Raw genomic sequence first — 15106 nt, forward strand, 5'->3', positions numbered from 1 at the left:
TTACTAAAATTAAAGCTGATAAAATTTCCTACAAAATAGTAATTTGCATTTTTCATGTAGGACTAACCATAAGCGAGATGTAAGTTTGAAAATAATTAATATTTAAAAAAAAAGTGCTTTAACAGAAAATGTCTTGTGATTTAAAATACACTTAATTTAATGGGTCCAATACTTTATTAGAAGAAAAAGGAGGTGACATAAAAGTCACTGAAGTCTTCAGAGTCGATTTTAAATGCTGCATTTTCGTCTTTGTCTCAAACATTGAAAACTGAATTACGTTTTTGTTCAGTAACAGTTACAGTTTTCTTCTTGGTTTTTTGCTTATATCTCGAAAACAGTTACTCCTATCAATTTTTACCTTTTTTTCAAAATTCAAGCTGATAAAATTTCCTACAAAATAGTTATTTGCATTTTTCTTGTAAGACCAACCATAGGCGCGTTATAGAGTTGGATATAAATAATCTTTAACAAAAATTTGCTTTAAAATAAAATTTTGAAAAACCGAAATTAAACTAAATTAATTAAGACTAACACTTTAGTAGAGGAAAAAGGAGAAGACATAAAAGTCACCAAAGTCTTGAGAGTCGTTTTTAGTCGTCATATTAATAACAATTACATTAATAATAATAATACTAATATTACTAAATTTGCTTATATGCAAGCGCTTAATTAAGGTAACAGTTTCTTGCTTATATTTCGAAAACAGTTACTCCTATCAATTTTTATCTTTTTACTAAAATTAAAGCTGATAAAATTTCCTACAAAATAGTTATTTGCATTTTTTATGTAGGACTAACCATAAGCGAGATATAAGTTTGAAAATAATTAATATTTAAAAAAAAAGTGCTTTAACAGAAAATGTCTTGTGATTTAAAATACACTTAATTTATTGGGTCCAATACTTTATTAGAAGAAAAAGGAGGTAACTTAAAAGTCACTGAAGTCTTCAGAGTCGTTTTTAAATGCTGCATTTTCGTCTACGTCTCAAACATTGAAAACTGAATTACATTTTTGTTCAGTAACTGTTACAGTTTTCACTTTGGTTTTTTGCTTATATCTCGAAAACCATTACTCCTATCAATTTTTATCTTTCTTTCAAAATTAAAGCTGATAAAATTTCCTACAAAATAGTTATGTGCATTTCTTTTGTAAGACCAACCATAAGCGAGTTATAGAGTTGGATATAAATAATCTTTAACAAAAATTTGCTTTAAAATAAAATGTTTGAAAAACCTAAACTAAATTAAACTAAATTAATTGAGTCTAACACTTTAGTATAGGAAAAAGGAGGAAACATAAAAGTCACCAAAGTCATCAGAGTCGTTTTTGGTCGTCATATTAATAACAATAACATTAATAATAATAATACTAATAGTACTAAATTTGCTTATATGCAAGCGCATAATTAAAGTAACAGTTTCTTGCTTATATTTCGAAAACAGTTACTCCTATCAATTTTTATCTTTTTACTAAAATTAAAGCTGATAAAATTTCCTACAAAATAGTTATTTGCATTTTTTATGTAGGACTAACCATAAGCGAGATATAAGTTTGAAAATAATTAATATTTAAAAAAAAAGTTCTTTAACAGAAAATGTCTTGTGATTTAAAATACACTTAATTTATTGGGTCCAATACTTTATTAGAAGATAAAGGAGGTGACTTAAAAGTCACTGAAGTCTTCAGAGTCGTTTTTAAATGCTGCATTTTCGTCTACGTCTCAAACATTGAAAACTGAATTACATTTTTGTTCAGTAACTGTTACAGTTTTCACTTTGGTTTTTTGCTTATATCTCAAAAACAGTTACTCCTATAAATTTTTATCTTTTCTTCAAAATTAAAGCTGATAAAATTCCCTACAAAATAGTTATTAGCATTTTTTTTGTAGGACCAACCATAAGCGAGATATAGAGTTGGATATAAATAATCTTTAACAAAAATTTGCTTTAAAATAAAATGTTTGAAAAACTGATATTAAACCTAATTAATTGGGTCTAACACTTTAGAAAAAGGAGAAGACATAAAAGTCACCAAAGTCTTCAGAGTTGTTTTTAGTATTAAATTTGCTTATATGCAGTTACTCCTATCAATTTTTATTTTTTTAATAAAATTAAAGCTGATAAAATTTCCTACAAAATAGTTATTTGCAGTTTTTATGTAGGACTAACCATAAGCGAGATATAAGTTTGAAAATAATTAATATTTAAAAAAAAAGTGCTTTAACAGAAAATATCTTGTGATAATAATAATAATGATAATAATAAGCCTTTATTTACTACAGGAGACCCATTTACAGTAAATATATACAAAAACTAAGAACTACACTAATACTATACTAATGATAAAGACGAAACAATCTTCCGCCACGAATCATAGTTGATATCACCGTCTTTACATATATTATTAAATAGGGTAGTCATTAATACGATAGGAGACTTATCAGCTACATTGGTCCTTCTCGCTATAGGATAAAATGTCATGGCTTGTCTGGAGTTTAAACGTGGAACAGCAAAATTTAACATATTTAATAGCCAAGAACAGTCGATGTTATTATTTATTAAATTATACAGAATTTTAATTATAATACAAATACGGCGAAACTGTAAAGATTGGAGACCGAATCTATTCAAAAGCAAGTTCTGGTCATAGCCCCTTATAGGATAATTTCCATCTATTATAAAAACTAGGAATTTTAGGAATCGTCGCTGTATGTTTTCGAGTTGATCTATGTGGATTTTATAAATCGGGTGCCAAATAAGTGCGCCGTATTCCAGTTTGCTTCTAACTAAGGAGAAGAATAGGGTCTTCATAACTGATAAGTTCTTAAAATCTCGACAATTTCTATAGATGAATCCATATGACTTAATCGCTCTAGCCGTAACATCCCTAATATGCTCACTGAATGCGAGTTCAGTATCGAAAATAACTCCCAAATCTTTAATAATAAAGGTACGATGCAATGTTACGGACGAAATATCATATACAAATTCAAGGAATTCGCGCTTTTTAGTGTAAGACATAACGTTACATTTGGATGGGTTTAGATAAAGGCGATTTTCATTACACCATTTCACTACTGCGTTAATATTGTTCTGTAAAGTGAGGCAGTCCTCTATAGATTTTATTTCTGTGTAAATTTTAAGATCATCGGCAAAGAGAAGTTTAGCGCATGTTGATAAAGAACCACATATATCATTAATGAAAAGCAAAAATAATAAGGGTCCAAGATTGGAAACTTGCGGCACACCCGAAGTTGCAACGTAACTATCCGAAATGTAGTTACGATATTTAACCCTTTGCTCTCGATTAGCAAGATAAGATTTTATTAGGGATAGCAAAGAACCGGAGAAACCATACTGATCAAGTTTTAACAATAACAGATGATGATCAATTTGATCAAATGCTTTTTTGAAGTCCATATAAATGACATCAACCTGACCTTTTCTGTCCAAAGCGTCAGATATGAACTGAGTAAAACAGGCTAGATGTGTAACAGTTGATCTTTTTTCAACAAATCCATGCTGCGAAGGTGATATAAATCTTTTCACAGAAGAGAAGATGCGGTCGTAAATAATTGACTCAAAAACTTTCGAGAAATTACACAAGATTGAAATTGGCCTGTAGTTTTGAATTTGTGTTATATCACCCGTTTTGAAGACAGGACAAACGTGTGCTATTTTCCATATGTTAGGAAACGTCGAAGTTTGCAATATTAAATTAAAAATGTATACGAGTGGTTTAGAAAAAATATGTGCACAATCCCTTAATAAAAAGCTGGGGATACCATCACAACCAGCAGTAAGTGTGTCTTTAGATCGCTTTAATACCCGGATTATTTCATGCTCATTAATCTCGTTTACAGTAATCAAACTATTTAGATTCGTCATCATCGAGGGACTATCTGAAGTCAAAGTCATGTCAGAAAAAACACTTTTGAAGAATTTAGCGAAACTATTTACTATATCATTAGGATTTGATATTGCATTACCATTATGATACAACACACCCGGAATTCTAGAGTTACGCTTTTTAGCTTGAACAAAAGACCAGAATTTCTTTGGATCTTTGGAGATAGTGTTTTCCATGTGGCCGATGTATTGAGAATAGGCAGTAGTTATTAGGGATTTTTAAAGAGATCGAAGTTTCTTAAACTCCTCATAGAAATGCATATTTTTAGTTCGACGATATTTCTTTAAAATGTTAGATTTACGACGTAGACAATTGATAATGTCAGTGTTGAACCAAGTAGGAAATGTGCGGTAGTTTTTACGACAAAATAGTTTTGGAACAGATAACTCAAAACAATTGTAGAGGGTTTCATAAAAAACTCGACATGCCTCATTCACATCGCTAAACTTCTCCAGTTCGGACCAATCAACTACCTGTAAAGTAGTGTATAGACAATCAAAATTTGCTTTTTTAAAATTAAATGCGACGTGGTCCCTATTCATATAGAACTTATCAGGAGTTTTTGCTACAATATCGAGGGTAAACTCCAAACTCGGATGGAAAGGATCTTCAGGAACAAACGAGAAAGAGGACTTGCTAACGGCACAGTCCATGTTGGAAAAGATGAGATCCAATATATTATTCCTATTATTACGTATGTTATTAAATTGATTAAAATTATGAAAAGAAGCGAAGTGTTTGAGAGAAATACTAAAATTGTTTTTTGAAAATCCACTGAATAAAGGAGTGTTAAAGTCTCCTAAGAATAAAACATTGTCATTATTAATCTCGTCAAAATTATTAAGAAGATCAAAAAAATTGTCAAAATCACTAAAGGAAATAGAAGGAGGAATGTAGACTACAAACACGAAGAGATGCTGATAACTTGTTACATTTATTTTTATTGCAACCAGATCAATAGCAGGAGAACTTCTACGACTAATATTAGATATATCGAGTTGACGACATTTATATTTGTTATTAACTGCTATAAGCACACCACCACCTCTATGGATACCCAGGTGGCGGAGATCTCTGTCCCGACGAAAAACATAATAATTATCAGAAAACAATTTACCATCCAAGACGGTGTCATCTAACCAAGACTCAGTAATAACAATTAAATCAAATTCATCAGACGTAGATAAAAATGAATTAAAAAATGTAACTGATTTTGATTTTAATCCCCTAACATTTTGGTAGATGCCATGAAAACTATTGACAGTTTTTTTTATTGATTGATATAGATATTTTAGAATGTGAGGGCTGTAAACAGACAAAGCGATTTAAAAAGACTGAGAGTCAGATTTATCAACTGATGGCAGAGATGTGTCAAGAAACGTTGCTCCTGGATTTTGTTCAACTGCAGATCTATTTGTATGGTCTTGGCACTCAGTGATTAGGTCGCCTAGGTTTTTTATAATTGTGATTTAAAATACACTTAATTTATTGGGTCCAATACTTTATTAGAAGAAAAAGGAGGTGACATAAAAGTCACTGAAGTCTTCAGAGTCGTTTTTAAATGATGCATTTTCGTCTTCGTCTCAAACATTGAAAACTGAATTACATTTTTGTTCAGTAACTGTAACAGATTTCACTTTGGTTTTTTGCTTATATCTCGAAAACAATTACTGCTATCAATTTTTATCTTTCTTTCAAAATTAAAGCTGATAAAATTTCCTACAAAATAGTTATTTGCATTTCTTTTGTAAGACCAACCATAAGCGAGTTATAGAGTTGGATATAAATAATCTTTAACAAAAATTTGCTTTAAAATAAAATGTTTGAAAAACCGAAATTAAACTAAATTAATTGGGTCTAACACTTTAGTAGAGGAAAAAGGAGGAGACGTAAAAGTCACCAAAGTCTTCAGAGTCGTTTTTAATCGTCATATTAATAACAATAACATTAATAATAATAATACTAATAGTACTAAATTAGCTTATATGCAAGCGCTTTATTAAGGTAACAGTTTTTTGGTTTCTTGCTTATATCTCGAAAACAGTTACTCCTATCAATTTTTATCTTTTTACTAAAATTAAAGCTGATAAAATTTCCTACAAAATAGTTATTTGCATTTTTCTTGTAGGACCAAGTATAAGCGAGTTATAAAGATGAATATAAATAATATTTAACAAAAATTTGCTTTAAAATAAAATGTTTGAAATACTGAAATTAAACTAAATTAATTGTGTTTAACACTTTAGTAGAGGAAAAAGGAGAAGACATAAAAGTCACTAAAGGTTTCAGAGTCGTCTTTAATCGTCATACTAATAACAATAACATTAATAATAATAATACTAATAGTACTAAATTTGCTTGTATGCAAACGCTTAATTAAGGTGACAGTTTTTTGGTTTCTTGCTTATATCTCGAAAACAGTTACTTCTATCAATTTTTATCTTTTTACTAAAATTAAAGCTGATAAAATTTCCTACAAAATAGTTATTTGCATTTTTCTTGTAGGACCAAGTATAAGCGAGTTATAAAGATGGATATAAATAATATAACACAAAATAAGCTTTATTTTTGCTTAGAAAACTAAGCTTACTTTTATTACTAGCGTTTTTAGTCTGTTCGATTTAAGTTTTCTTGTTCAAAGCAAAAGATCGTCTAAAATAAGCCGTTTTTGTTTGAACTGATAAACAATTCAGACTGAGAGTCAACAAAAATAATTTGTTTTAATCCAAACTGATACTTTTTGACCCTATAAGAGTCCTATAAGAGTCCGAGATACGCCGTTCTCGTCAAGTCTATAACGTAATTCGTATTTTTGTGTCAGAATACGACGTTTTCTGTCTGTTTAATATAATTTTTTAATAATAATAATAATAATAATAATAATAATAATAATAATAATAATAATAATAGTAATAGTAACAAAAGTAATAATAATAGTAATACTTTTAATAAGGAAAAATGAAGCTTATTTTGTGTGTTACATGAGTGTTTTCTCATTTCTATGCAAAACATCATGTGTGATCTGTGTTTTTAGGCAATCTAAGCCATTTTATAGTTTTTAGGCAAGAAATTGTCTAAAATAAATCACTCATTTTAAAACTGGTATAAAAACATTTACTATACAAAAGTTATAATCGGTTTTTAATCATAATAATAATGATAATATTGTCACCAACGGGAAGTTGAGCTTCCTCTTAGGTCGAACACCCTAGCGAGGTTGCAAGCTATTGCTGATATCGGAATTTGCGAATTCCGATGAGCAATAGCTAAGTCAGCCTTCCGGTGGTTCGAACTACGGGGTCGCCGTAGAGAAACGTAGAATTCATTCATTCGTTGATAGTCAGTGGAAAGTGACAAAGGGTGACATATGGTCGGTGCCATGAAGAGCTTTATAGCGACTAGAATGTAAGTAAATCTTTACATCACATTAGTGTTAGTTTGGTAGTTAAATATAGACTCTTATGAAAGAAAACTTCCGTTTTGATTATTGTCCCCTGTCCACCCCGTCACACACGTGACATTATGGTGGAGGCGCCCCAAGATTTCGGAATTTTAAAATAAAGTTCGTATTAGTATGAAAGATTTATAATTGAAAAATTACCGTGACGTAGAATTCGCCGACGGCACGATCGGTGGATAGGAGGCAATATGTTCGCGTAAAAGTTAGGGGTCAGCGAAAATAGGAGTCAATGCCCAAGGGCGAAGAAAGGGAACCGCCACTGACAAGAAGACGTGCAAAGGAGCACGAGTACGCGCAATTTAAACCGCCATTTCGCAGTACCGAAATTTTTGGACAGCAATCGGTACCCCCAACCGGAGGCGTAGAGATAGTGGTGCAAGCGGGAGGTTCATGGAAAACAGTAAGGGAATTGGAGACGATTCTTGAAAGAAGGAAGGACAGGGAGCACGACGAGTCGTCAGGAGAAGAGGACGAAAACGAGGAAAGCGTTAAGGGCACCGAGGAAACAAAAGAGAAACAAGAGACGAAGAACGAAGAAAACGAAGTAATGGCCGACACGACCATCCGCCAGGCTCTGGCTACGGCCAAAACCCCGGCAACGCCAAAATTTTTGTCGCCACCTTCCTTCAATCCAGCCACGGTGGATCCAAATACCTTCATACAAACATACAATAGGGTAGCACTGGCGAACGCTTGGGACGACAACTTGAAAATTGCGTACCTTCCGATTTTCCTAGAAAAAGCGGCGTCGGTTTGGTACAATGAGTACACAGGAGAAGCACAAAACGCTACAAAAACGTGGAGGCAATTAGTGGCAGACTTCCTAGAGGAATTCGGACGAGGAAATTCCACGAAAAACGCAAGAATGAGGTTTGAAAGCCGCAAACAGGGAGTGAATGAAGATATAAAATCCTATTATTTCGAGTTATTGTCGCTTCAACAGGAATATGACCCTCAAATGTCGGATGCGACATTCAGGATGTTTTTCGAGGAGGGTTTGCTGCCACAGTTAGCGGAAACATTTTTGATGTTTAGCGACCCAGAGATGAGTAAGAGAGACATCAAAAATCTTGTCTTCAAAATTAGCGAAGTGAAGAAAAAGTCGCTGATCAACAACATTTCAGCGGACAGTGCGTTCGTAACAATGAACGACAGAACGCACCGTCAGCAAACGGAAGCGAACAGGTCACGGACCAGCCACGAGGAAAACCGGAAATGGGAAAATCGGCGACAACAATTCCCAAATACTAGGACCAAGGACGGGAGACCCATCTGTTTTTCTTGTGGTAAACCGGGACATTACGCATCGGTTTGCAGAAATCAAGAAAGAAAGAACTTCGAGAGGAACCCGGCTCCCCAGACGAAAAAATGCTTCGTTTGCGGAAAACCTGGACATTTTGCGGCCGTCTGCCGGAACAGGAAGAAGAACGAAGGTAGAAGCGACGGAAAAAATTATGCGGGAAAAGAGTAAGGACGGCGTCCGACGTGCGTCCGGATGTCGTCCAAGTCGACAGCATTTTCACAACCGGGACGCCGACAAATATATTATTAATAACGGGGTATCATAGAGGTAAGAACGTAGACGTCATAATAGACACGGGGTGTAGTAATAATCTTGTAAGTAGAGAGTTAGTAGAGAATAAGTTATCAGATAAGAATAGATTATTTTTAAGAACGGTAGGGAACCACAAAATTCCCACCTTAGGTAAGACAAATTTTGAACTGCATTTAGGTAATAGGAAATTCGAATTCGAGGCAATCGTAGTTGATAAATTGCCAAGTCCGGTAATTTTAGGAGATGCATTTTTAAAGCGCGAAGAGGTCATCATAAACTACGGGGAAAAAATGATCCATTTCCCGAGAGCAGGAGTGAAGATAAGAACGAAGTCGGAAAATAGGTCAAAGAGTGATGACACAAACACTACCGTACTACAAACGGAGACGAAAAACGCTGACGACATCAAGAAAATCAAAGTGATGACACAGACAGATGTTATTCTCAGACCTGGACGCCCGGTAAGAATTAAATTAGGGACAAGTGCCAAACAGGAAGACGGAAAAGATGGCAAATTCATAAAAAATGAACGATTTTTGGTACCTAGGGGACTGCTGATTGGTTTATTAGAAAAAACCAATAACAATCAACTTGAAACAGTACTCACTTCAAGAGCAAACAACTGCATTCGTGTTTATAAGGGAACAACACTGGGATGGTTACAAGAGGAGGTGGGCGATCTACTTGGCGAAAAATTTTTCTTGTACACGTCGATAAAGAAACACAGCGTGAAACCTGATGACCACAACATAAACAGCTGTTTACCGGAGTCAGATAAAAAGAAAATAAACAAACTATTACAGGAATTCTCGGACATTTTTGCGAACTCAACGTCAGAATTGGGTAAAACAAATTTAGTAGAACACGAAATAGATGTACAAGGAGCCAAACCCATCAAGTGTAAGCCATACAGAGTATCACACATAGAACGCGAAATTATTAACGACCAAATTAACGAAATGTTGGAAAACAAAATAATCGAGCCGAGCACGAGTCCGTGGGGATTTCCAGTGGTACTGACGAAAAAAAAAGACGGAAAAATGAGGTTTTGCGTCGACTATCGGAAGTTAAATGAAGTGACGAAGAAATGCAACTATCCCATTCCCAACATAGACGACGTAATGACCTACATCGGGCACGACAGTCAATACTACTCAACCCTGGACTTAACAAGCGGATATTGGCAGGTAGCCGTCAAAGAAGAGTGTAAAGAGTACACAGCATTTATCGCTCAGGGTCAAGGTCAGTATCAATTTAACGTCATGCCATTCGGTCTTTGTTGCGCACCAGGAACTTTCCAAGCTCTTATGGACAAACTTTTTTCGGATATGAAGTGGAAGGACATCCTAATCTATTTAGATGACATCATCATTTTTTCGAGGACCGTTGAGGAACACATCGAAAAATTAAAAAGGGTATTTCAGAGGCTTCGAGAAGCAGGACTGACGTTAAAACCAAGTAAGTGCCATTATCTGAAAAAGGAAATCGAAATACTAGGGTTTAAAGTGAACGCTGAGGGCATCAGCGTGGATCAGAATAAAATAAACGGCATTGCAAATATGCCGACGCCAAAATCAGTCAAGGAGGTTCAACGATTTTTAGGAATGTGCAACTACTACCGCAAATTTATTAAGAATTTCTCAGCCATTGCTCGCCCACTACATGAAGTAACAAAAAGAAAACTGAAATTCGAATGGAGTAAGGAACAGGAACAGGCGTTCAACATGCTAAAGGAGAAAATGACGACAACACCAGTTCTTCGAAGATTTGACCCGAACAAGGATTGCGAATTAAGAGTGGACGCCAGTCTGCAGGGGCTCGGAGCAGTTTTATTACAGGTGGGAGAAGACCAACAAAGCCACCCTATCGCTTTCGTTAGCCGCAGCCTAACAAAGAACGAGAGGAACTTGGGAATTACAGAATTAGAATGTTTGGGGTGCGTGTGGGCTCTATCATACCTAAGACATTTAGTACACGGTAGACACGTAAAAATTGTCACAGATCATAGCGCAATTCGCTGGTTAAAATCAATCAAAGATCCAACTGGAAAACTAGCAAGATGGGCCATAAAATTATCAGAATTTCAGTACACCGTGGTTCATCGAAGCGGGTCAAAACACAAGGATGCTGATTGCTTGTCAAGGAATCCGGTAGCCGAAGGGAACGAAGCCGATGAGGTCGATTGCGAAGAAATCCCAACTTACCTCGTGGAACCAGACGAGTTGAGACAACTTCAGCTAGAGGACGATGAACTAAAGGAATTAATAACCGCAGTGGAAAACGACAATGACACAAATATCCCAATAGGGACAAGAAGAAGGGCAAAAAATTTTTCTCTTATAGATGGGGTGCTATATAAGAAAAACACTCGCGAAGTCGGAAGAGATCACCTACTCGCAATTCCAAAATCTTTAATAGGGGAAATCTTATATAACCACCACAGTGATCCACTAAGCGGACATTTAGGGACAACTAAAACGTTGGAAAAAATTCGAGAAAGGTACTTCTGGACTGGACAACAAAAAGATGTGGAAAAATTTGTTAGGGGATGTCCGGATTGCCAGTCTCGAAAAGGTGAAGATTTCAAAAAAGGAGCAGGATTGCTACAACCAATTCCTGTGGGGACAATTTGGTCAATGCTTTCGGTAGATCTCTTAGGACCATTTCCCAAATCGCAGTCAGGAAATACAATGGTAATTGTCTGCACAGAATATGTTTCCAGATATGCAATTGCAGGAGCCATCAAGGACGGTTCAGCAAAGAGCGTCTCAAGATTCATATTCGAAAATGTAATTACCATTTATGGAGCACCGCGTTGTTTTTTGAGTGACAGGGGAACAGTGTTTCGGAGCCAAATGGTAACCGAATTATTGAAATTAATGGGCGTGGCGAAGGACTTATACACAACAGCGTACAGACCACAAACAAACGGACTCGTCGAAAAATACAACAAAACATTAGCGGGTATGTTAGCCATTTTTACCGGGACTGACCAGCGAGATTGGGACGAATACGTAAAACCCACAACGTTCGGGTACAATACAAGCGTGCAGGCAACTACGGGGTACCCACCCTATTTAGTATTGTTCGGAAGACTTCCCACATTGCCGACGGAGGCAAATTTATTGGCAATGCAAGTGGAGAACAAGGACATCATTGAAATTCGGGAAAAACTGCTCGCAATTCAAGCGCAAGCGGCGGCAAATATCACCAAACGGCAAGGATACGACAAGGACCGGTACGACTCCTTTCATCGACATGTAGACTTTTCAGTGGGAGAACAAGTAAAGATGTTCGTACCAAGGCGAAAAATAGGAAAAAGTCCCAAATTGATGTGCCGATGGTTTGGGCCGTACACAGTGGTGAAAAAAGTAAGTGATGTCAACTACGAATTGGAGCTTGGTACGAAAAAGAAGCCAAAACGCGAAGTTGTTCACGTCAGTCGGATTTTGAAATATCACGACCCATGGACTTCTCCGACTCAGGGCCCGTGAAAAAAAAAATCTGTGTAATTAATAGTGTGTAAGATAGGTTAAGAAACTAATTAAGGGATAAGGGTAGTTTTAGGAAAATAATGAAATAAAAATTAAAATGTATCTTCTTGCAGATTTTTTATTCTTCCCATGACCATGTCTCTAGCAGAGGAAGTCGAAATCAGTACAGGGGTGTACTGGAAAAAGTTACCAGGGACAATTAATTATGAAGCCACCATTCCCCTTACTTATTCGACGAGCTGGAGGTCAAACATGAAGACAGAAAGTGAAATTAACCCGATCAACTATTGTAGCAGAGGAGAAGGAAAAGTCGGATGTAAAATAATCGATGAGATGGGGAGACTTTCGACCATCTATGAGAGGGAACGTTCAATGTTGGGACAAATGGTGGACAGTCAGGTTAAAGCGGGCCACCAAACAAACAGAAGATTTCAAAGGGCGCTGGACTTCATAGCAAGTTCATTCGAATGGTGTTGCGGGTTTGCGACACAACAAAAATTTAATAAGTTGGCAATGACAGAAGGCGAATTAGCACAACACGTGGAAGAAATCCAACGAGGATTAAGCGAAACCTTGAAAAACATAGGTAAGGAGTCACACGAATTTGCAGCGTACCAAAAAGAAGCAGCGACCGCTTTTGAAAAGGTGGAGAAAAGGATGCACATAATCGAAAAACTGGCAATGGACATGACAAACAACAACAACATTCACATGGAGGAGGACGAAAAATTAATCACAGCGGCGGTCTACAACACCTATCTAAATTTAAAAAGGACCTTGAACAACTTAAGGACGATGGAAGAAAACGAAATTGCGACCGCCTGTAAACAACACTTGATACCTCAGACCATCTTACCACCAGCAATTTTGAGAAAAAACCTACAGAAATTAGCCCTACACATCCAGCAACACGATCAGGAACTGGCCATTCCTATGAGTAACATCTGGACGTTATACACGCTACCGATAAGTGATTGCACGCTGACTGGAGGAAACATAACCATACAGGCACGAATCCCAATTAGAAGAAAAGGTTACACCTGGACTCTGTATGAGTTAATCAGTGTACCTTTCGCCTGGTACAACCACACTTGCAGGATTCAACATGAGAGCACATATGTCGCAATTTCGAACGGGAAGAAAATAGAGACGAGAACAATCTCCGGTGTGAGCCTGCACCACTGTCGACCTTTTGAAAATAAATTGTGTTTCCTACCGAGGTTTTCGGCCGATTCGATTCATGGGCCGACGTGCGTAAGAAAATTAATCTCAGGGGGGTCAATCGAAGAATTAGGAAGCCATTGTCCTATGACATGCTACAGATCACAAGCACTGACTATCACAGAGATCGAAGACGAAATATTTATCATGACTCATATTGACGAAAAAGCCAGTATTCGCTGTGACGCACATGAAACCACAATCGGACCTACAAGCGACAAAATTCAACCGGGAGCAAGAAAAATTCACGTGCCCTGTCATTGCACACTTATTTCAAGGGAAGAAGTCTTAATTGAAAAAAGATACCCATGCATAGAGCAGGAAGTGAAGGAAGTATCCGTAGTCCACGTGATACCGGCAATATGGTCCTCGCTTGGTTCACTAGTATTAGGTGAATTTAGGCAGAAGGACCAATTAAGATTTACGAACGTAAGCCAATGTCTCAACTTGAACTGGACTCTCACCGTTCCCCATCTCAATCTGACATCAACAGCAAATCGAGTGGAAGAGATACGAGAACAGCTGAATAATCATAACATCGACCATGAGTTCAGCGCCACATACGCTTTGCACGGTGATACGATTTTACTGATTTGGAACACGGTCCTGTCAGTGTTCGTGGCATACTTGGTGTTAAAAAGGAATCCAGGAGGGATAATAATCGCTCCCACTCCAGGAGTGCACGCTTGGGGTGAGGAGAGCCAATTGGGTCACCAAGTGGTTCTCGTGCTCATGCACATAGCATTATTAACCTTTCTTATTTATGTATTAGCAAAAATTATTAAGTTGTGCTGCAGGAAAAGAAATTCAAAAGAAGCAAACTCTCGGCAAGGGTCAAAAATTCGAGAAGAAGAAGGTAGCGCGAGTTCGGAGGAAAATGAAGTACTTTCTCCAAGGCCAAGAGTGAACCACAGGGAAAAGAGTCGGTCGGAGGGACGACTCGAACTGGATGAAGCAAGCCTGCTGTCTTTGGCGAGAGGTCAAAAGACCAGAGTGACTTTGGAGCCACTCCCAACTAGGAGTGAAGTAATGATTCACAACGTAAGTGAAATCTAAAGAGAAAAAAAAAAACAAACACAAAATTAAGGGAGTCATGGGACATAGAGAAAGACAAACAAAAGGGGGAATAGATTTTATAAGGGTACCTAGCTAGTATTATGGGGTTACAAAAAAAAAAAGGAAGAAATTTTTGGAAAAAAAAAAAGCGAGAAATAGTTCATGGTCGGACTGTTGATAATAATATCTGGGTCACAGTCACGGCTAAGGATGAAAGAAGATACCTGACAAGGTCGAACTAACTCGACTTAGTTCGGACTTGTCAGCAAAATAGTAATAATATGTAGTATCTAGGTCAAGAATCATGTAATGTAGTAGAGTCAGTGACTCTGATAGATGTAAATAGGTTAAGGATTGTTTGTAATTGTTTTTTTTTCTTCTGCCCAACGCCCACGAGAAGAGCCTCACAAA

General features: G+C 36.4%; 1 protein-coding gene across 1 annotated transcript; it reads left to right on the forward strand.

Moving 5' to 3' along the window:
- Positions 1-7081: 7081 nt before the first annotated feature.
- Positions 7082-14730, forward strand: LOC107398934 (uncharacterized). The gene is made up of 2 exons (XM_015984518.2): positions 7082-7314; positions 12532-14730. Exons 1-2 carry the CDS (start codon positions 7277-7279, stop codon positions 14693-14695), a joined length of 2202 nt encoding a protein of 733 aa, XP_015840004.2. The 5' UTR covers positions 7082-7276; the 3' UTR covers positions 14696-14730.
- Positions 14731-15106: the final 376 nt, after the last annotated feature.

The sequence above is a fragment of the Tribolium castaneum genome, chromosome 4, assembly GCF_031307605.1.
Source record: "Tribolium castaneum strain GA2 chromosome 4, icTriCast1.1, whole genome shotgun sequence".
Taxonomy (NCBI): domain Eukaryota; kingdom Metazoa; phylum Arthropoda; class Insecta; order Coleoptera; family Tenebrionidae; genus Tribolium; species Tribolium castaneum.